Here is a 24,456-nt window from a genome sequence, read left to right as displayed (position 1 = left end):
CCCTCCCGGACCCCGCGCGCCTCGCCCCGCCGCTGACATGTGTGCCGCCCGCGTGGCGCCCCTGGCGCACATCTTCCGCGGGACTTTCGTCCACTCCACCCCGACCTGCCCCATGGAGGTGCTCCGGGATCACCTGCTGGGCGTGAGCGACGGCGGCAAAGTGAGGAGGCTGCGGGTTCGGGGCCGGGGGAGGGGAGGGAGTGGGGTGGGGGCTGGCACTCGCTCCTGGTCAGGACCCCAGGAGAAGAACAGCGCCAAGCGCCGCTACCCGGTCCTGGGGTTCGCTCCCCAGCGCGCGCCTTATTGGGATCCGGAGTTGAACTTGGGGAACGCGTGGCCGATGGGCTCAGGGAGTCATGAGTAACCCCAAAGCCAGGAAACCAGGGGGATGGGGCGGGGGAGACCCTGAAGTACCCACACCCCTTAGGCTTCAACAGCTAGGGCTGCTGTGGAAGGGTGGAAAGCGAGGGAACCCCCCTCCCCATGCTCCCCATCTCCAATACACCAGCATGCGGCTCTCTGTGCTTGGCACAAGGTAGATGCCCCATGAAATAGGCCGGATTTGTTGTGAAAGAACGGACTGAGGAGAGAGGTCATGTGTCAGGGTTATTTACCAAGTTGAGTACACAGAGTAAGCCCGGGACTGGTTTCTTCCTGCAGATCATTCCACAGACAAAATGCACTAATGACACAGGATGTAACTCCTTGTAACACTAGAAAGGATGGTCCTAGAGAAATTCTCTCCCTCTCTCCCTCTCCCTTTCTCCCTCTCCCCTCCTCTCTATTTCCTATCTGTCTCTCCTCTGTCTCTCTCTCTTACACACACACACACTCTTTCTCTCTCTGTCTCTGTCTGTCTCTCTCTCTCTCTCTCTCTCTCTCTCACACACACACACACACACAAACACACACACACAGCGACTTGCAACAAAACAAGCACTTCCATTTTAAGGTCCAAAATGTCTTCTATGAGTTTATCTTCTTCCATACTTTGGTTTTTCTTCCTCCCTCAGAATTTCTTCTACAAATAGCACAGGTAACCTGATGGCTAATCCTCACCGCCCTGTCCGCAGAGTTGGTGACTGTATTAGCAATTGTTGCTTGGCCACTTGGATAAGGGAAGCCACTCTGTTTATACAAGAAAAAAATAAATATGGGAATAGGATAATTTTTTGAAATGTTTTCCAACCATCGGTTTGGTCGAAGTACATAAGTGTGTGATTTGTCAGGTTCAAGACACTGTTCCTGATCAAAGAGGCCTCCGAATCAGTGATAGCTTTGAGTCGTGACTCAGACGTTCGGAAGGAGGGGTACGGGTGCAGGGTGCAGTAAACAAGCCTTGTTTTCTTACGATGCTTAAAAAAAATTCTCTGCATATTTGGAGATCCTGCTGTTGTGTTTCCAAGGTGATAAAACTCTTAAGCTCATATGAATGCAGGTAGAAACCCTTAGACAGTGAACCATTGTATGGAGATATGAGTCAAGTTTCAGGGACTTATGTCCCTGAATCCTCTATCAGAGATTGAAGTGTTAGTCTTAGCAAGAGCTGTTCAGGGCTTAACCCATCTTCCTTCTTCCCTTCCCTTCCCTTCTCTTGTCTGTCTGCCTCCCTCCCTCTCTCCTTCCTTCCTCCCTCCCCCTCTCCCTTCCTTCTTTCCCTCTTTCCTCCCTTCCTTCCTTCTTTTCTTCCTTCCTTCCTTGCTTCCTTCCCTCCCTCCTTCCTTCCTTCCTTCCTCTCTTCCTTTCTTCCTTCCTCTCTTCCTTCCTTCTTTCCTTCCTTCCTTCGTTTCCTCCCACACTCCCTCTCTCCCTCCCCTTCCTCTCTTCCTTTTCTCTCTCATTGATTGTCCCCATTCAATTCTGATCGGTAGGATAGTGTTCAAGATAGTGAGTTTGAGGACTGGCATTAACTGTGGAGAAGAGGGAGAAAAGAAGTTATCTAAAATTTTACCTCTACTGATAGTAGGACAGATGAAGAAGATAAGTGTCCTGAACATACAATTAATGGTTGAGTCAGGAACTCTATTCCTAACTAGGGAGCTGACTGAGACTATAAATTTAGAGAATGTGCTCTTCCTTCCCATGATAAAACTAACTAGGAATTGACTGCAAAGGTGAGCTAATGGAATGGCTTAGATCTACAGCTCAAACTCCCTGGTCAGTGGATTGATAGCGAGTGTTTAAAAGAGAGTGTGTGATAGATATTTCAAGGTTTGATATCCTTCATGTTGAAACAGAAAACTCCTTGCCTTTATAATTGCTTGGATAAGTTGCTTTATCTAGTATTGTCTATCTATTATTTAAAGCTTTTGAAGGCTCAGAGAAGAAAATAATATCCCTTTGAAATAAATAAATGAATATGCGGGATCATCATGATCTTTAAATTTTGAATGAGTTCATTCCTGGGGTGAGTATTGGGAACAGGAGAGGGTAGATATTAAAATGCTGATTCCTGAGTTCCTTTCTCTGAGATTCTGAATCCACAAGCCTAGTGTGGCTCCAGAACATGAATTGTAACAAATATCCCAGGTGTTCCAGCCAGAGAGTGTGTGGATTACATTTGGAGTCACTCTGATCTGTGAGTTGTGTGATGAGACCAGCTGGGTAAGATGCACCCAGACCACTTTTTGTTTTTGAACCCAGGTCTCGGGCATCATCTCCGAGAGAGGGGGTGCAGGTTTCTCTATACTCCTTCCTTCTAGACTGCAGCCCTCACTTCAAAGCACAGAAAAGAGTGATGAGCAACTATGCTTGATTCATCAAATAAAGCTCATTCTAAATTAGATGAGCTTGAAAAAATTCTTCTCCAATCCTGAGATTGGGCCTCTTCAATTCAGAGGAGTTTTCCCAGTTAAGCAGCATGCAGCTTTTTAAAAAAAAGTCTCCAACATGGACAATTCATTTGCAAATATTTAATTAATCTTGCGACGCAGCATACGGAAATATTACTAATGTACCTGCTTCTTCCTACATGTACTAGGGTCAGAATGACTTTGAAGGCAGATCAAGATGTCTGGGAACAGTCTTACCCAGAGACAAGAAGGAGGAAGAGGGATGTTTTTAGAACTTGTGCCCCAGGGTGGGGGCAGAAGCAAATCCTATGGAGAATCAAAGACCTGGGTTGAAGTAGGAGTTTCCACCAGTTACTTACAGTTATTTACTTGGAGTCAGAGAACAAGACACCTAAATTCCCTGAACTTGTTGAGTAATGAGATTGAATCGGAGACTGAAGGAGCTAATATAAGAAACTGCCTGACAGTGGATGTTTAGTGTGCACCATGTTTTTTTTTCTGTCCCTTTTCTTCTATTGCTTTGACCAAATCCTTAAACCTTTGGCTTTCTATAGTGTTTTGCGTGCTTCCCTGTGGTGGTACTTCTGTAGGCCAAGTACAGAAAAGGTAGCCACAGCTTACAAGGAACGGGTGTGTGTGTGTGGGGGGGGAACCAGATGCTAGACCTCAGCTGTGTATGCTGTCCATCAACTCATCCCCTCAAAGACGCACCTGGGAAGAGAGAGCTCAGGAGCATTTCTCCAGAGCAGTTTATGAAGACAGTGCATCTTGATCAGTGTCACCCATTTCAACCTTCTGGCCTGCCCCTCCCAACCCCCCTCCCAACCCACCTCTTCCCTAACTTATCTTAATTTTAGGTTACATATTGAATATTTTTGCCATGTAACAAGGCAGTTTATGTGTACAATGCATCTTGATCGGTGCCATTGTTATTCCCCTTACAGATGACGGAGCTGAGATTTGAGAGATCATGCATCTAGAGAGGGTGGTGGTATAGCTGGCTTTCAAACTATGGGCCAAAGGCCATGGTCTCTCTACTGTAGTAGCTGCTTCCCTGAGTCCTTATCTTAAACGCTTACATGTTAGCCACATTGCTAAGGTTGTTTGCTGTAATAAAAGTGGGTTACTTCCTGAGTCTCTAACCAGATTCATCACTGGAGGTCAATCAACGAATAAAGCGTAAAACCTCCCCCGTAGGAAGGTCGATAATCTAGTAACACATTCATGGACTCTCCTATCACCTGTCAGGACATGAGCTAGTCTGGAGGTGAGGAAGGGCTTCCCTCAATTGAAGTGACATCAAAATAGTGATCAGAAGGGCGAATTACAGTCACATCTGTAAGGTAGCTGTGATTTGAGGTGGAGAAGGTTCTTCTAGGCAGAGGAAGTAGCCTGAGCTGCATTGACTTGCAGAACAAGGCTAACTAGCCCTGACAAGGGGAAGGGGCCCAACGTTCATCACCTCCAAGCCTGATGAGAGGCCATAGCTTGATTTCACCTGAGACTACTGCCGATCTTGCTTTGCAGATTGTCTGCTTAGCCTGAGCTCTTACAGCCTACTGGTTCTGAATTTCCTTTCTGCTTGGGAGGAGGAAGATCCCTGTTGCCAGGTTCAGAACTCTGGATACCCCACTCATCTTGGAGAGGAAAACTGGGCTAAGCCATCCTTCTGAGGCTGCTGAAATAGGAACAGAGCTCCCATCAAAAGCAGGTTTCATGCCCACATGCCACAGAATCATCATGCGGATTTCTGTTTGGTAGAAAGAAATCTCTTTGTACGTGATGTCACGATGTTACTCACTCTAAATAGCCATGCTGGTTTTTTTTTTAAAGTTAACACATGCTGGATTTGATCAATCTGTAACATGCGTGGCATATGGACACATCACCGTGCAAGTTGACCATTGGTGTCCTAGGCCCTTAACCAGATAGGTCTTCCCACGGCGAAGGGTGGCAGGTGATGACATTTTGACATGGCAGAAGTCTCCTCAGAAGCTTCTGGGATTAAAAATAAAGATACATGGAGCTGCTACCATCATATGTGAGAAGGATTTCTGACATAGCACCTTGGTCTCTGACATCTTTGTGCCATGTCACGATCTGTACAACTGCCTAGCTTTGGGTTCTCTGTGAGATACTTACTGTCTAAACCTCTGTTAGTTGGGCACTTTTTTTCCTTCTCACCCACTTCCTTTTTTTCCCTCCCTCCCTCTTTTCTTTCTTTTAAACTTTGAGACAGCTCTGTGGCCTAAACTGGCCTCAAACTCTCTTTTCTCCTTTCTCTACATCCTGCCCAGAGTACTGGAATTCCATGCATCAGCCATCAACGGTAAAATGCTTTATAAAGACTCACATTGCTATCAGGCATTAAAGGTTGGCACTGCCCATCACCACTCAAGTTCCAGGAGTTGGGCAGTGAGTGTAGAAAGGAATAGATTTATTCAAAGGTAGCCCTGAAGAGGCTGGAGGGACAAGGGCCTCAGAACTCCATCTTCTTTCACAGGGAGGGACGTGGGGTCTGTGAGGCTGGGCTTTGGGTGTTTTTCGGTTAAGGCATGTCTTCTACAACACATCTTGAATGGCTTCCACCTCCTCAGGGCAACTGCTTTACATTACTCTTCTGCAAATTCTCTGTGTTAAGTGATAACTATGAACATCCCAGACAAAGATGGGCGAATTTATAGAAATGCTCAGAAAAGATCATTTAGTAATTAATTCTTTCAGGTAAGGCCTCCTCTCCTTAGCACGTAGATTGCCACCCAAAAAGGGAAGAGCTATTAAAGAATTAAGGAGGGAAGTTAGAAGGACTCCTGTTAAACCCATTACTGTTTACAATATTTTTGAAAGGATTGACTGGAGCCTTCTCTTTCTCTTCTTTTTTTTTTTCTTGGCAGGACAGGATATGAATCTTAGGGCCTTGGCACCTGAGCCATACTCCTAGCCCTTTTTACATTTGTTATTATTTTTTTAAATAAGGTCTCACATTTATACCAGGTGAGAATGGACCGTAATACTCCTGTTTATGCTTTTCTCTGTCGCTTGTATGACACAGACAGGCTGAGCATATCCAGCTTTTATTGGTTGAAATGAGATCTCAAGAGCTTCTTTGCTTGGGCTGCGTGTGAATCACAAACTGTTCATCTCTAGCTCCTTCACTGCTAGGATTACAGGAGTCACTGTGCCCAGCTTCCTATTTTTTTGTTGGCCAAAATGGTCAGCATTTTTTCAGGTACTCTCATCAGTAGTGAAGCTCAGTCACTTTTCCATTGGACTGTCCATGCTGCCATTCCCCCTGCCCAGCCCTGTGTTGTCTCTTGGCTAAAAATATTACAGGAACATCCCATTTTCTCTTCTTTTCCCCAGTATTCCCAGTATTCCAATATTGTTGAATGCTAATTTTTTGTTTTTGCCAGTCCTGGGGCTCAAGGCCTGGGCTCTGTCCCTGAGCTTCTTTTCACTGAAGGCTAACACTCTACCTCTTGAGCCACAGCACCATTTCTTGCTTTTTCTTGCCTGGGCTGGCTTCACACTGCAATCCTCTGATCTCAGCCTCCTGAGTAGCGAGGATCGCAGGTGTGAGCCACCGGTACCCAGATTGAATACTATTTTTCTTGGAGCTAATTATTTTTTCTTTTTTTATTGTAAAGGTGATATACAGAGGGGTTATAGCTACATAAATAAGGAAATGGGTACAATTCTTGTTGAACATTTTTACCCCAACACTCATTTTCTCATGCTATCCCTCCCCACAGACTTTCTCCTAAGCTGTAAGGTTTACTTCTAATGTGGTGTCTTGTGAGTATCACTGTTGCAGTTGCATTGTATCTTTGTCCTTTGTCTCACCATTTCTGTGATTCCCCTTTCCATCCCCAAATCAGATAAACTTATATACATTACAGAGGGTACTGAAATGAAGAGCAGTGACAACAGAGGGTAAACCAAAGGGGGGAATTAAAAATGAAAGGAAAAAGAAATGACTGCATACAGTACACGAAGAACAAAACAGCAACCTCATTTCCACATCTTGTAGTTCATTTCAGTTAGCATTATTTTATAAGGTCATATGTACATTGCTATTGAGCTACTGTGATTCTTTGCTAGAATTATCCCAGACATATACTAATTATTACAAATGAGGGGAACCAGGCAGCCTATGTTTCTTTGGGCTTGGCTTACTTCACTAGATTTTTTTTCCCAAGTCTTTCATTTCCTTATGAATGGGGCGATATCATTCTTTCTGATGGAGGCATAGAATTCCATTGTGTATATATACCATATTTTATTGATCCATTCATCTACTGAGGGGCATCTGGGTTTATTTCACAGCTTAGCTATGGGAAATAATTCTGCAATGAACATGGTTGTGCTGATAGATTTGGTGTGGCCTTGTTTGTGGTCATTTGGGTAAATGCCCAGGAGTGGAACTGCTGGGTAATAGGGGAGCTCTGTGTTTAGCCTTTTGAGGAACCCCTACACAGCTTTTCAGAGGGGCTGAACAAGTTGACATTCCCACCAACAGCCTAGTAGTGTTCCCTTTTGGTCACATCCCCACCAGCATCTGTTATTATTAATTTTTTTGATAATGGCCATTCTAACTGGAGTGAGTTGGAATTTAAAAGTTGTTTTGATTTGCATTTCTTTCATAGCCAGAGATATGGAACATTTCTTCATGTGTCTATTGGTCATTCTTATTTCCTCTTCAGAGAAGTCTCTCTTTAAGTCTTTAGCCCACTTATTAATGAGATGGTTGTTTCTTTGAGGATTTGTTTTTAGGAGGTTTAATTTTTTGAGCTATAATTTATTTTAGATATGAGACCCTTGTCTATTGTATGGCTAGTGAAGATCTTCTCCCAATCTGTGGGCTTTCTATTGATCTTGTGAGCTATGTCCTTTGACATGCAGAAGCTCTGCAATTCCATGCAATCCCATTTATCCAATCTTTCTTTGATTTGTTGTGATTCTTTATTGAGAACATTTTGACTTGTGCCAAGGAGCCCTAGTGTTTCCCCTATTCCTTCCTATAATATTTTCAGGATATCTGATTTTACATTGAGTCTTTAATCCATTTGGAGTTGATTCTGGTGCAGAGTGATATATAAGGATCTAACTTCAACTTTGTAAACATGTATAGCCAATTCTGCCAGCACCATTTGTTGAAGAGGCTGTCTTTCTTCCATCCTGTTCTTTTGGCTCCCTTGTCAGAGATAGGGGGGCAGGTCTGCAGGTTCATTTCTTGATCTTTATTTCTATTCCATTGGTCCTCAGGCCTGTTCATGTGACAGTGCCTAGCAGTTTTTATAACCACGGCTTTATAACAGAGTTTGAAGTTTGGTGTTGATATTCCTCCAGCACTGTTCTTCCCGCTATGAACTATTTTTACTAACCAGAGTCTTCTGTTATTCCATATGAATTTTTGGATTGCTTCTTCTATTACCTTAAAGAATTTTGGTGGAGGCTATTGATTGATATTGCATTGAATTTGTAGTTTTGGGCAGTATTGCCATTTTCACAATGTTAATCCTCCCAATCTAGGAGCATGGGAGGTTTTCCTACTTCCTTAAATCTGCTTTAAATTCCTTTCTCAGCTTTTTAAAGTTCTCGTTATAGAGTTCCTTCACATCTTTGGTTAAGTTAATTCCTAGGTTTGTTTTTTTTTAGGCTATTACAAAAGGAATTGCTTTCCTGATTTGAGCTTCACTCTTCTCATTGTTGGCATACAGAAAATCTATTGATTTTTATGAGTTAATTTTATATCCTGCTACTTTGCCAAAGTTTCAGATCAGCTCAAGTAACTTGGGAGAAGAATTTATAGAGTTCTTTAAATACAGACTCATGTCATCTGCAAAGAGGAGTGAGTTATTCTTCTTTCTCTAGTTGGATCCCCTTTATTTTTGTTTGTCTCTTGCTTTATTGCTCTGGCTTGGAATGCTAATACTATATTGAAGAAGAGTGGAGAGAGTGTGCTTCCTTGTGTAGTTCCTGATTTTAGAGGAAATGGCTTTTAACTTTTTGCCATTAAGTATAATGCTAGCTGTAGGTTTGTCATACACAGCCTCTATTATATTGAGGAATGTTCCATGGATTCCTAGTTTCTCCAGAGCTTTCATCATAAAAAGGTGTTGGATCTTGTCAAATGCTTTTTTCTGCATCTACTGAGATGATCATGTGATTCTTGTCCTTGCTTCTATTGATGTGCTGAATTACATTAATTCACTTGCATATAATGAACTAGCTTTGCATCCCTGGAATGAACCCTGTTTGGTCATTATGTATGATTTTTTTGGATTAATTGTTGAAGTCAGTTGGCCAGAATTTTATTGAGAAGTTCATTACAAGATGGGCCTATAGTTCTCTTTCACTGACGAGTCCTTATCTGTTTTGGGGATGAGGGATATGTTGGCTTCATAGATTGAGTTTGGTAGTGAGTTTTACTTTGAAAGCCTTGTAAAATTCAGCTGTGAATCTGTCTGGTCCTCGATTTATCATGTATTTTTTTGCTGTTTTATTTTATTTTATTGCTGTTTCTTTTTCAACATCTGCCATGGGTCTATTTATTTGATTTAGATTTCTTGGTTTAGTTTGGATTTATCAATATTTGCTAGAAATTCTTCAATGTCTTCCAGATTCTTGAATTTATTAGCATAAAGGTTTACACAGTATAATTTTACATATAATTTATATCGTTATAATTTTATTATTATATATTTCATATATTCTCTAATTATGTATGATTATACATTTCATATATAATTATAAAATTATAAATTTTATATATAATCATGCACTTATATAATTTCCTGATCTTACTTATTTCTGTCGTGATGTTCCCATTCTCATCTCTGGTTTTACTTATTTGGATGTGCTCGCTTCTTTTATTGTTCAGATTTGTTAAAGGTCTGTCAAGTTAGTATACGTTTTTGAGTCTCCTTCCTGATCTCTTCAGTGACCCACTGGTGAGTCACCAATGTGTTGTAAGTTACAAAATTTTCAATGGTGGCTTTTGGTGTTGAGCTCTAATTTTATTCCATCGTGGTCTGAGAGAAAGCAGGGAATAATTTCAAAATTTCTGAATTTGCACAGATTTGCTCTGTGACCTAAAATATGATCTATTTTGGAGGATGTTCCATGTGCTGCCACAAAGAATGTATATTCTGATGCTGCTGAGTGAAATAGTCTGTAGATATCTGTTAAATCTAGTTGTTCTATGCAATTGTTGAGTTCTGTTTCTGCCAGGTTGATCTATCTGGAGATGACAGTGGTGTGTTAAACTCACCAAAAATCAATGTGTTTGGATCTATGTGTGACTTTGGGTTAAGTAGTGTTTGTTTGATCAATTTGGGTGCTCCAGCACTTGGCATAGAGATATTTAGAATAGTTATAGCCTCCTGTAGAAAAGATCCCTTTATTAATATGCGATGTGCTTTGGCTCTTCTGACTAATTTTAATTTGAAGTCTATTTTATCTGATGTTAGGATTACGATTCTGACCTGCCTATGGGGGCCACTAGCTTGATAGCTTTTGTTCCAGCCTTTCACTTTCAAAATATGTTTATTTTTGTGGGCAAGCTGTATCTTTTGAAGACAGAAAATAGATGGATCTTGTTTTTTTAATCCAATTAGTCAATCTATGTCATTAAATTCGAGAGTTAAATTGAGAATTAGAATTGAGAGGTGTTTTTTTTAGTTCCTGCCATGTTATCCATCTTTTTAGGGGCTGTGCCTCATAAATTCTTACTATAATTATTTGGCTCTCTGTTTAGGGATTGCTCCTCTGCCAATATTGTGTTCTTGTTGGTTTTCTATGCTTAGGATGTCTTTAAGTATCTTTTGTAATGCTGGTTTGATGAAGATATATTGTTTCGTTTTCCTTTGCTGTGGGAGGTTTTATTGGTCTGCTAATGAAGCTGGGTTCACTATTCTTGGTTGATAGTTTTTTGTCTTTAGGGCATGATATACTTCACTCCAGGCTCTTCTTGCTTTCCTGGTATCTGCTGAGAAATCTAGTTATTCTGATTGGTTTTGTTTTATAGGTGATTGATCTTTTCTCCCGGACTTTAAAGATCCTTTCCTTGATCTCTATTCATCCTATGTGGATTACAATGGGTCAGTGGGATGTCCTGGTGTGTTTGGGGTTCTAAAGGCTTCTTGTATCTAAACAAGCTTGTCCTTTTGGATGTTGAAGTTGTCTGTTAATATTCTGTTAAATGTGTTTCCTGTCCCTTTAGCTTCCTTCCCTAGAACTTCCTCCATACCTGTTAGCCTTAAATAAGGCCTTCTGGTTGTGTCTTGCAACTTTTGTAAAGATATATCATGTTTCTTGGGCTTGTTTGAATAATTGTCTGTTCTTTCTCTATGAAGTCTAGACTATCTTCAGTTCTAGAGATTTGAACTTCTATATCATCCAATCAGCTGTCAAGACTTTCTGCTTTGTTTTTTTTTTATTTCCCTTCCTTCTAATTGGTCATTTTTGATGGCTTCCATTTCTGTTAAAGCTTTGTTTTAGATCTTCTATGGACTTCTTTACTTCCTTGATTTGACTTTCAATTTTCTTTCTCAAATCTTTTAGCTAAGTGGCTATATTTTCATTGGACTCCGTTTCCTTCTGTAGGAATTCATTCGGCTTTTTGTTTGTGGATTCCGTGAACTCCTTTATTAATCTTTGCTTAGCTTCACCACACTCATGTATAGCCATGTGCAGGCTTTCAGTCTTTTCATTTGGCATATTTAGCAGTAGTGTTGGAAGAGCATTTTGAAAACTATCTCTAGGTTTTTCAGTGACAGCTCTGTCGCCTGTTTCTTTTGCGTGGGAGTTGAGGTTCCTTGACTGGCCATTTTTCTTGTGTTTCTATGGTTTGTTCTGCCCATTTGGAAATGAAAGCAACTCCAATATCACAGCAGAACACAATTTTAAGACAAGAACTAACCCAGAGCCCTGTAGTTGTATAGACTTTAGAGGTTCAAAATCATAGATAGGTCATCCCCCATGTAGCTCCACTTTTCTTTGTTTAGGGAGGAGTGTTGTGGTTCAGGAGTGGGCATTATATATAGTTGTGACCAGTGGACAAATCTCTTGTGAATGATAAAGCAATCTGTACTGAAGGGATAGCACAATAAGTCACTTAGACACAATCAAAATGGATACAAATACATTCTAGTTCACAGACACACTACTAGGGATCAATGGCCTAAATAAAAGAAGATGGAGGGAAGGACCAGAGATAAAGGAAAATGGGTTGGGGTAAAATTATACAAAAGGTGAAGAGATATAATGAAAAATAGAGAGAGGTGTAAATAAAAATAGAGGAATACAGAAAAGGAAAGGAACAGAAGGAAGAAAACTAGGACCTAAGTTCAGAAAAAAAAATTAAATTAAAAATATGTATAAAATAAAAATCCTAAAAGTAAAAATACTCAACATAGACAAAATAGACAAGTGAGTAATCAAAATTATAGCCTGAATTAAGTATTCATACAATTAAGAAGGAAGCCTAATAATCACTGGAGGCTGTATATTGAGGAATAAATAGAACAACAATGGAGGTTTAAAAACAGGAGAAAAGAAATTTCCAATTTGAGTGACCGTGTGTCTCCCTGATGTCCACTATCCAGTCTCTTATAAGTACCGCGCCCTAACCAATTGCGTGACTGGAGCTCCACTATCCAGTCTCTTGATGGAGCCTTTGTACCTCTTGTCTTTGTTGCAAAGGAGCTGGGCCGCCTCTTGCTGTGCTTGTCTTGGGGAATGCTGCCCCCTCCCAGGGAAGAGCTTCCTCCTCCTGGGCAGGCTACATTTCCCTCAGCAGAGGTCAGTGGTCAGATTTTTTTATCCTGTTGAAAAATGGCACCACAGTTGCTGCTTCTCAGGCCCAAGTTGTCTGCTAGCTGTTCTGGCAGGCTTTATGCCAATATCAAAGATGGCATTCTTCTCAGGTCTACCTTCCAGAAGCTATTCTGTGAGGAGTGATGATGTCTTTTGTGGGGTATTCACACTTTCCCTTGCTGTTTTGGACTGTCTCGTCTGTGGCCAGCAGGATGTGATTTCCACTCCTAGTCATCCAGTTCACAGTGGAGGTGAGTGAAAAGTCTCTCGTGCTCTGACTCTGGTGCTTTTGTCCCAGCTTTCTCTGGCTGCAGCCACAGCTGAGGATGTGCTCAAATCTGTCTTCTTAAACAGGCTGTATTTTTCCTTTCTGGCCAAAAATCTCTGTGTAATCATGGCTCACTTGATGTGACTCTCTAAACCTGGGCTTTTCACTGGGATGTTAAAACTCTGGTGTCTTAACGATAGCTCAGTCCCCAGCTGTACCTCTGCTGTCCTCCTGTCTTCTTCTCTTGGAGCTAATTCTTGAGAAATTCATTTTGCTCCTTTTCTGTAGCCATCTCTGGCTTACCATTACCTCTATGGTCCAAATAACCTTGAAAGATGTTTTAGACATGACATTATTTGGACCCAAATGTTTCCCTAAGTGTTTCTACCATGTCATATCAATCAGCAAGTGGAATAGTGTTGCTATGAATGAATGAATGAAGGGTTATCCATGTAAGTTCCTCAGAGTTTCCAAGCATATAAAAAACCATGTTTTTGGTGCCAGTTTCTAAGCATGGACTAATCCTCCTTTTCATATTCCATTTTACATTCCATCTGTATGTATCAAAATGAAATCTTGCTCTTCCTTTAAGCCTCAGCTTTGATGTCCCCATTTCCCAAAGTTTCTCTGGCCATCACCTCCCATTGGAATAAAATTTATCTTCCTCTGTTCTCTTAAAAAATGCCACATATATTTCATCTGAGTATTTTGCTAGTGACTAATAACATGACTTCTAGAGTCATATTAATGTAAATTCAGATTCCAACTCTACCATTTACGTAGACACATTTCCTAATGTGTGAGTCTCCACATCCAAGGGTTCTCTCTCTTTTTTTTCTAGTCATGGGGCCTGAACTCGGCCTGGGAACTGTCCCTCAGCTCTTCAGCTCAAGGCTAGCACTCTACCACTTGAGCCACAGCACCGCTTCGAGCTTTTTCTGTTTATGTAGTGCTGGGAATTGAACCCAGGGCCTCATGCATGCAAGGCAAGCACTCTACCACTGAGCCACCTTCCTAGCCCCCCTCCTAGCCTATTATCAGGTTTTAAGATGGTGGATATCTAATGTATCCCTGGTGTTAAGAAATTGGTCCCTTGGGAGGTGATTCAGGTTAAATAAGGTAATTAGGGAGAAGACTCCATCACTGAACTGAAGTAGCTCTAAATAAAGAAGAGACAGGCTAGAAGATATATGCATATACACACGTGTTCTCTTTCCATGTGGTGCCCTGGGCACCATTACCAGATGTGGTCCTTGACCTTGGGCTATAACCATGAGCTACAATGAGCCTCTTTTTATAATGTGCACAGTGTATAGTATTGTGTTATTAGCAGCATAAACCAGACTAAAGATAGAAGGTACTCTCTGAGCCCCTTGTCTTCCATTTTGCTTGTGTTCAAAGCCTTTCTTTTTTTTCTCTTCCTTCCAGGCCTCATCATTTATTTCCTTCCTTTTCCTTTCTTTTTGCATTTTTATTTTGGATGAAAATCAGACCCAAAGCTTCACACATACTAGGCAAGTGCTCTACCACTATGCTACACTCTAGACTATTAAATAATGAATTGACTCAAGTACCAACTCCACATCAACGTGATCTCTCCCTCTTTATGTTTCTTTCATTGTCTGTTTCTCATGTAGAGTTTGCTATTTATGTCTCTTTTTTACATGCATTTTAATTCAAAGTGATTATAAGTTCCCACTGATGACATACAAAAAAGTAGAAAACAGCCAATAACTTCCAGCAAACACAGGATCTTAAAAATAATACAGTAAATGTTAAATGAATAGTTACCCTGAGAAATTAATCTTTGCCAAGGCTATCCTAAAATCTTTCTGTAAATATCTTACAAAGTATAAAATTAAATGTAATATAATCTTGTTTCAAGAGTAATTTAAGCAAAACTAATATAGATGTTTGGAATCCTAAAGCTGCTGCTTTGAGATAATCAAAGAGTAGATATAGAAACTGCTTCCTGTACTTAAATTGGTAGTATGGATTTAATTTCCAAGACTAAAGATAAATTCATGTCTTCTGACACAGTTTCTAAGGTTGAGTAGTACATGTAAACTAAGCATCCCTCTAAAGATTTTGTTTCCTATATATCTTTGACCTTATATCTTACCTTTCAGAAAGCTTTTTGTCCTTAGTAGAAGCATTGTTTGATTGATTTCACTTACTTATTATCTCAAAAAGAGTAATTTATATTACTTTGTACCTTTTAATTGAGATCTTTTATTTCCAAATCTTTTTGACTGTTGACATTGACATGTCTGCTTGTGAAATGATATTTTCTTTCCATGAAGTTATTACCCATCTCTTTATGACCTGAGTCTAAAAATACCTCTCTAAAAATACCTCTCATCCATTATAGGTCATGGTCTGCTTAGGTCAGCAGTGTTGGAGAACCTGTGGCTCTAGTCTCAGTAATCTTTTTCTTTCCAGTCTACTATTTGGGTTATTAAGTCATGATGAAAATAAATCTTTCTCAGCAAACCCCACACTAAAACTCAAGTGTGTCAAATTCAGTTTATTGATAACCTCCTGATTCATCAGTTTAAAGGCATTGCAAAGTAATTCTAATTTAAACTGAGTTCTTATCAGGCCTGGTGAGTCATGCCTGTAATCAGTATACTAGGGAATCTGAGAGTTCAAGACTAGCTTAGGCAGCATAGAAAAACCCTGTGTCAACAATATAAATATAAACAATAAGAGTCTTTTTAGGCTCATGCATAATGACAAGAATTTTTATAATCTCAAGGTTCCCCAATAGCTAAAATAGAAGAAAAACAATAACTGTGTACCCTTAAAAATTGAAAAAAAGGTTTAACAGGGAAGTGCAAATTCAGTAGGCCACACTGAGGATTGGGGTGAGAATAGAAGGAGAGGGGATAAAGGAGGATGGATAAAGGTTGAAACATTTGTTGCATATATGAAAACAGAAAAATCAAATCTGTTGAAAATGCCTTGGAAGTGAAGAATGAGATAGAGGAGAGCTATTGATATATCCTAATTTTAACAGTGTCTTATATAAATGCATATCCATGCTGGGGGGGGGCACTGGTGGCTCATACCTGCAATCCTAGCTACTCAGGAGGCTGAGATCTGAGGACAGAGGTTCGAAGTCAGCCTGGTCAGGAAAGAGTTTGAGACTCTTATCTCCAATTAACCACCAGAAAAACTGGAAGTGGTAGAGAGCTAGCCTTGAGCAAAGAAGCTCAGGGAAGTGCCCAGCATTCAAGCCCCATTGCTGACCCAAATACATAAATAATAAATATCCCATATACATCCACATTCTCTTCTCTCTTTAATCCTCTTTCTTATAAATATGTATGTATAATATATTCATATAATATATATTATAAGTAAGATTCATAGTTTATAGAATATATATCATTCTGGAACTATTAAGGCAAAACCTTAATAATTCTTTTGTGGAGTATTAGTGGAGAAATGATGACATGGAGAGTAATTTTTACTTTGGGTATGTATTGTTTATTTCTGTTCAATTTTATAATTTAAAACCAATTTATTTAAAAAGCTTTACTGCTTAATTGTGGAAAAATAGAGGAAACACAAAATTCACCACTTTAAAGCACATAATTCAGTGACTTTTACTGTATTCATATTGCTTTATGATGATCATTACCACTATGCTATTCCAGAATATGTTCATGACCCTGGAGGAAGTCATTCTCTGTATCCCCTAACCCCACCGGAATTCGCTAATCTGCCTTCTCTCTTCGTAGATTTGCCTGTTGACAATTCTGGATTTTCCAAATAAAAATCTTCACACTTATAAGGGTCTGGCTTTTTTTTCTTTTAAATACATGTATTTACTTTTTGCATAATTTATTTTATTTATTTTTTTGTGAACACACTGTACAGAGGGGTTACAATTACATGGGCAGGATAATGCATACATTTTTTTATATTTTCAAGATGATTTTTTTTATTTTTTTGTGAACATACTGTACAGAGGGGTTACAATTACATGGGCAGGTTAATGCGTACACTTCTTATCAAGCATTGCAGCCTCTTCCTTTGTTTACCCTTCACATCCCTTCCCAGCCTCCCCCCCCACCCCCCACCCAATCCTCCCCGCCTCCCCCCTCCCCCCACAAACATTGTAAAGGCGTTTTCGACATGACAACTTGTACTTCTCATTGTTGCAACAGGTCCACCTGTATCCTTAAACGACTTGTTTTTCCCCATCTCCTCTACAAGTTATACTGACATCAAATATAGTGAAAGCGGGGGTTATACTGTGGGGGAGGGACATACAAAGCAACAAAGAGATAATCTTATAAATGCGTTAGAAACAAATGCATGAAAGAAAAAAAACATTAAAATACATATCTAAGGGTTCATTTTCCTGACATCACATTATCTGACCTTTTCCGCTTGACTCGTACATATACTAGATATTGCAAATAAGGGAAACCATGGGACCTATGTTTCTTTGGGCCTGGCTTAGTGTCTGGCTTTTTTTCACCTATCATCTGTTTAATGTTCACCATGACATGGTATGTGTTGAAATTCATTCCTTGTTGTGACTTGATATAATTTCGTTGCTCATGTATTGTATTTTGTTTATCAACATTGTCTCCATCCTTTGGCTATTGTCAACAGGGCTATTAAGAACATTTTAATGCACATTTTGTAACCCAATTTATTTCTTTTTTTTGGGGGGGGGTCCAGTCATGGGGCCTGAACTCTGGGCCTGGGTACTGACCCTCAGCTCTTCAGCTCAAGGCTAGTGCTCTACCACTTGACACCACTTCTGGCTTTTTTCTTTTTTGCTTATGTGGTGTTGAGGAATCGAACCCAGGGTCTCAGGCATGCAAGGTAAGCGCTCTACCACTGAGCCACCTTCCCAGCCCCCCCAATTTATTTCTTTACCTTCCATCTGCTCCTTCCTTCCTTCCTTCCTTCTTTCCTCCCTCCCATCCTCCCTCTTTTTTTCTCTCCCTCTCCCCCTTCTTCCCCCTTCCTTCCTTCCCTCTCTTCCTCCTCCTCCTGGTCTGTCTTTTTACAACAAGGTCTCTGTATGAAGCACAGCTGTCCTCAAACTCAGAATCATCCTATCTCCATCACTTAAGTGCTGGGGTTACAAGCTGAAACCCTCATGCCCAGAATGAATGCACCTTTCACATCTCAACTTAAGTGTCATTTGCTCAATGAAGTCACTACTGGTACTTCTCCTACCCTTTTATTCACAGAATTGGCTGACCCCTGGCTTCTTGGTGCCCCACTTTCTGCTTAGTACTTTTTAGGGCTCTTAATTTATACCATCAGTCTCCCCCTCAGCCTAAATCCTTGATTTTTTTACTTTGTATCCACAGTACTCGCAGTTAGAAGGATTCGGATAAATATTTGTTGAATAAACAATACATGCATTTATGTTTTTCACCACAGATTAATAAGGTTGAAAAGTTCACTTTAGGAGCCAGCCTAAATGTAAAGTAGCTAAAAACATCCTCAATAATCTATTGTTTAAGGAAGAACTCTGGGTTTTTAAGTAAAGATGCTTGATAACAGCATATTTGGCCACTGGGTGCTGTACCTAGAATAATTAAGAGCCCTGGAAGCATGCATTCTAATTAGAACTCTGAGACCTCATTAAGTTCTTCCATGCCTTTAAGTTGGCCCCATGTAAAGGATTTGGAATAATGTAAAGTATAAAGGCCTGCTTACTTCTTTAATTTGGCATTGTGGTAAAGGGCTTGGTTCCTTATGAAATGGTATTTTACTTGCAACACTGCTTGTAAATTGCCACTTATAATTTATAGTTCTGGCACATGGTACACCTTCTATAAACAATGGCTCTTATTATCTATCTCCTGTTCTCCACAGTACCTTTTACACAGTGCTGTTGTACAAAACTGGCATTCAGTGAGTGCTTTTGACTGAACGAGTGGATAGAACTGCCTGTTGAGCTCTATACATAGTTGACAAGAAGTAGTTCCTCAACTGGTTAATTCAAATTGTTCTCAGCTAGCTGTAGCCAACATGCTTTCAACCCAGGAAGAAACAGTGCCTTTCCCCCCCGTGGAGCAGATTTTTCTTTTTGCCCTGCGCTGTTTAACTCACAGTTCTTTTTCTTCTTGCATGTCTATAGAGGCTCCTGTTACCTTCAATCCCGGTTTCAAGTACAAACCACAGAAGCCATTCTGAGTCCCTAGTTCAATATACACATTTGTACCTTTTTATGCTCCAACAGAGTCTGGCTTCCCTGGCTTTTTGGAGCTATTATGCTTGCAGTTCTTAAGGGCTGATGAAGAGCAAGGACTCAAGGGTAGCACAGTAAAATGGAGAGAAAGAGATGCATTTCAGTATTTCGAATACTGATTAGTAGGCTGATGCTTAGACCCAGGAGAGGAAGACCTAGAGCTGGGTGGTAATGCATAGAGAAGCAGGAAATGGATGAAGTCAGAGAGATAATGATAGACTCATTGAATGCCTTGTAGATCATTCCCTTTATTTCATGGTCATTGAAAGCCATAAAGGTGGTAACAACATGATTGATTAGATTTTTCCCTTTAAAGGTATATTTAAAAAGCAATTGAATCCCCCTCTGTATCCAATATACGGCAATACTAAAGTATTAAAAAGAATTTCAGAAGCGGTGGCTCACGCCTGTAATCCTAGCTACTTAGGTGGCTGAGATCTGAGGATCATGGTCCAAGCATGAAAACCCATGAGACTCTTATCATCAATAAACTAGTCAAAAAAGCCAGAAGTGGTGCTGTGGCTCAAGTGGTAGAGCACTTGCCTTAAGCAAAAGAAGCTCAGTCACCATGCTCAGGCCCAGAGTTCAACACAGTTGCTGGAGGAAATGAGTTAGAAAGCAGACCACAAAAAAAGACAAGTAGGAGGTAATAGAGACAAAGAGAGGCGGGTAGATTGATGCTACAATGTAGAGGCAAGGCCTCTCCAAGTAGTTACTGAGGGAGAAGGAGAAGCCTTCCCTGGGTTTGAACTTACGCATCTGGATGTCAGTGACAGCTGTCATTGAGCTGAGAAACAGAAGGGGCAAAGCTAGAAAGAACAGCTCCAGAGTTCAAAGTAATCATACTGAGTTGACATGCCTCTCTTTGTGACTCCACAAGGCAATGCCAAACTCGTATTGAGGCGCCTCTGGTTCTCAGAGGAAATCCTGACTGAGAGTGGAGATTGCCCAGTCAAGTCTGAGAAGAAAACCAGAACTAAATCAAGTCCTGTGGTTGTGTATGGTGTGAAAGAGAATGAGTACCATGAGAAGTGCCACCCGCAGGTCAGAGGAAGCCTACAGGAAGGAACCATTTAGGGGAAGTGGTAGAGCAACATGGAGCGAGGAGGGCTAAGGTCACGTGTTGCTGAGAACTAGCAGTGGGGACCAAATTGGAAACACGTCCAACCGCCCTAGCAACCCAGGTAACTTTGTATGGAAATAGAAGGTAGCAGTCAGGTTGAGTTGGGTTTTCCCTTAAAGGTAAGGAAATGCAGAGTGTGATGACAGGCAAACAATTTTTTTGGGGGGGGGAATAAAAGTTTAGTATTCTCGTGTGTCATCCGAGCAACATAATAAAAGTACCTCCAACAGTAATAGAATACCAACAAGTACCTGTGTTTTGTTCTCCAGTGCTTCAGTTAGGAGAGATGGATGGACTTGCAGCTTTCTGAGCTCATCACAATGGTGCTGTCCTCTAGATCTCCACTACTCTGCTAAGGTTTCTGTGGATCTTGACACTTCAAGGCACCTCTGTGTCCACCTTGAAGCAACTGTTTCCGCTTCCCTTGTGCTCATTCGTCTGTTCATCTCATGTTTTATAGGGATGAACTTTTCAGTTAGCCCTCAAAACTTATGTAAGCAGGCTGCTTTGCCCATGTGCAAATGTTTAATTTGAATGGATGCCAAACCATTGACAAACATGCATGTCTGTTAAGTAATGTGTGCAGTGTGTGTGTGTGTGTGTGTGTGTGTGTGTGTGTGTGTGTGTGTGTGTGTGTGTGTATACTGGAGCTTGAAGTTAGGGCCTTCCTTTCTTGATTGGATTTTTACCTCAAAACCAGTACTCTACCACTTGAGCCACTTCTGGCTTTTTGTTGGTTAATTGGAGACAATAGTCTCTCTGGGCTGGCTTCAAACCACTGTCCTCAGATCTCAGCTTCCTGAGCAGTCGGGATTATACCAGAGAGCCACCAGAATCTGGACAAACATGTATATATCAGAGCTTAGAAATAGTTGCAAACCCTCCTAATAATCATTTTATCACTTTTTCTCAGAAGTAGAATTTAGCATCTCAGCACCACTGGAAGTCACATATTTCCGTGTGAAAGAGTAAGATGGCTGTACAAAAGCTGCACTTTCCTGAAGGTTGAACAGATAAGGCAGTTTTTTTTCCTCCAAGTTACACATTGTTTTGAAATTGAAACAGACAGACAGATAAAACCAGGTAAGACAACAGCAGCAGATTGGGTCTCAGTGCAGCGTTTGTAAGTTTCTCCCTTTCCGGAGAGAACAGGAGAATCTCCCCCACTTCCTCCCCACCTCCCTCCGGAATGAGTGATTGTACAGGGGAGACTTAATCCAACACAGAAAAGCAACCTATCGATGACTCACAGCAAGAAGGAAAACCACAGCCTGTGTGTGTGTGAATGGAGGTTGGTACTCATTCTTCACCCTCTCTGTTCAGGCGACCGTGTGGGAAGGAGGAAAACAAGACGAATGCTGGATTCATGACAGTAGAAATGTAGCCGCGACTGGATGTTGTGTGGCACTTTAGAGTCCTCCTTTGGGCAAATGGGGTAAGAAGACAGCCAGAGGACAAACTCTTGGGTGCCAATTACGTTTTTTCAAGGCTTTGAACTTCCTGTCTTTTGTACAACACCCTTAGCATCCCTACTCATACGTCATCTTCTGCTGCCAATAAACTCTTCAAGCAATTTCTTGTACATTTACCTACATCCTTATCAGTTTGATGGGAAGGCGAGGTGATGGGCGTAATATCGCATAGTGCCTCTCTGAGATGACAATATGTCGCCTTAAGAAGCATTGTGAGCAACCTTTATCCAATCCCGTATTTTTGCTCCCAGTAATTGGTCTGGCAGATACTCTTACCATGGGCCCTGGGCTTGCACGGGTGTGACTTTTGTAGATGAACCTGGAAGACAATTTGTAATTTGCAGAGGAGGTATGAATTCTAAGAGCAGCAGGTTGTTGTGTTGATCAGTGGCACTTCATCAGCCTTCAAATCAGCACCTCGGTATTATTTCTTACCTTGACATAGAGGCAGAAACTTTTGGGGGAAGGCATTCAAAAACAATCAAAGGCTTAGAGTTTTCATAAAGCGCTGTAGTGCTCTTGAGAAAATTACTAATTGAGTAAAGACGTATTCTTACTGAAGTTGGATTTTTTTAAACTAATGTTGCTGTTGGCATGGGTTATAACAATCCCAGGAGTTCAGGATTACCCGTAGATTACATCATGCCTCAGGGATTACTTATAGATTCACATTGTACCTTGTCGCTGGGGGGCTTCTTGTTTGGGAGATGGAAGGTGATTGAGAACAAGATGTAGAATGACTAGGAAAATGATTCTTGGGAATAAAGGAAAACAATAACAATATACAGCGTTGCTATAGTTTGGACAAGTACCTCCCAAGGATCCACATGCCTCAGGCTGTTTCCAGCCTATCACATTCTCTTGAACAGTGGTAGAACCTATAGCGCATGAGTGGCCCAATGGGAATACTTTAGGTGATTGGAGGTGTGCTCTTGAATGGTGATATTGGGACCCAAGCTCCTTCTCCCTCTCCCTAGCTCTACCTGTCTGGCTGTCTCTCTTCTCTCTCTTTCTTTGCTTCAGAGCAACCGTGAAGTGACCAGGCTTCCTCTACTATGTATTTCCCCATGACGCACTGTGCTGCCGCAGGCCGAAAGCAAGATAGCCAAGAAAATAGACTGTACCCTCTGAACCCTTGAACCAAAATGAACCTTTCTGGTCATGTTGGAGTCACAGTGTGGGAAATCTGACTAACACACACTTTCATCATGTGCCAGACATCAGTGCAAATCTTGTTTTTTTTGCTATTATTATATCCTTAGACTCATGAGCATGTTCTCTAACATTCAGTTTTGTGGACTGACTCGCATGAATGAAGTGGCACTGATCTTCAGATGACGACACCGAGTCATTGACAGTTTGAGTCCCTTATTCCAGGTCACAAAGCTAGTAATCGGTGGAGCTAGGATTTGACTCCACACAATCTGTTTCTGGAATACATACTTTTAGTAAGCTCTGCTGTGGTAGAAATTTTATGTTATACTGTTTCTGATGATCTGGGGTCACATAGAGTCTTAGGGTACAGTCACCAATCTTTGTTTTCTTTTGGCTTTTGGTCTCCCAGGGAAACATTTAAGAGTTTCTGCAAATTTATTTGTAACTTTCTAGAATAATTATGTGACCATTCTAGGATCATCATATTGCTAATTCTTATCAGTTTTTTTTCAGTGACCTTTTTTTAACGTTAACACACAGGGCTTTGTTTTATTTACTTTAGTTTTTAGTGCTAGGGATTGAACGTAAGGCTTTGTGCATGCCAGGCGAGCACTGAGCTGCTCAGTTTCCCTGCTAGGCTTTAGAAGAGTCAAGGGAGGCACCGTCTTTTGGAAAAAAGGAAAAGTTAGTATTAGTGAATGGCAGTGTCTTTACATGTGTAGATGGGTTTGATCTGAGATTCTTTTATTAGCCCTGAGAGTTGTTGTTGAGCTACGCAGGGAATTCAATAAAGCGCATGAGATACGTTGATTATGGGAAACCTAATGCCCAATCTATTTTAGAGTCACAGTGAAGAAAACATTAATAAGGAGTGAGAGAGTGTCCACGTCACATGGAATAGTTCTTGCTGGACTTTAACCACGTAGGCTAAAAAAATAATAGTGACTTAAAAACCTTCGCTTCAGCTCTGGATAGGTAAGGGTCTCCTATGTAAGATCATCCAGGAGGAAATGTTCTGTTACTCTGTTTTAGAAATAGTCTGTTCTTCTAAATCTGCTCTTTGGGAAATGGAGCCAAAATGTGACTAAACACGTCTGGGGTTTAAACCTAGGGCACAGATGCTCTCACTCGACTTGTTCACTTAAAGCTGGTGCTCTACCACTTGAGTCACACCTCCATTTCTGTGTATTTTTATGTTTTATTTTTGCTGGTTAACTGGAAATAAAAGTCTCAAGGTCTTTTCTGCCTGGGTTGACTTTGAATCGTGATCTTCAGATCAAAGCCTTCTGAGTGGCCTTTACAGGCATGAGCCACCAGTAACCAGCTAGACACTACCATTTCCTTGTATGTTCTTATGATTTGGTGAGTAGACTCAGTAAAGACGCTGTAGAATTAAGTTTATTTGAAGAGCTTACCTGAAATTGTAGGCACAAGGTCTTTGAAGTTCTGCTTGGCAGAAACAAATTGGCCCAACTTGCTTCTCTCCAACTACCTGACTCCCACCATATGTGAGCATTGTCTGAAAAAAGCATAACATTTGGTTTGTCAGAGGAACCAAGAATCACGCTGTCATTCATGTGATGGGAAAAACTGAAATA

At 40.9% G+C, this 24,456-nt stretch overlaps 1 protein-coding gene across 1 annotated transcript in view; it reads left to right on the top strand.

The window, feature by feature from the left end:
* The first annotated feature begins 6 nt into the window (after window positions 1-6).
* The window catches only part of Gda (guanine deaminase), a 77,117-nt gene continuing 52,667 nt past the window's right edge, over window positions 7-24,456 (top strand). Inside the window, exon 1 of the mRNA XM_013018433.1 lies at window positions 7-160. Coding sequence (XP_012873887.1) covers window positions 38-160 — 123 coding nt within the window. The 5' untranslated portion in view covers window positions 7-37. The remainder of the gene's footprint in view (window positions 161-24,456) is intronic.

The sequence above is a fragment of the Dipodomys ordii genome, unplaced genomic scaffold (assembly GCF_000151885.1).
Source record: "Dipodomys ordii isolate 6190 unplaced genomic scaffold, Dord_2.0 Scaffold40, whole genome shotgun sequence".
NCBI lineage: Eukaryota > Metazoa > Chordata > Mammalia > Rodentia > Heteromyidae > Dipodomys > Dipodomys ordii.
The sequence above is the reverse complement of the archived record's forward strand: the minus strand, read 5'-3'. Positions and strand labels throughout refer to the sequence as shown.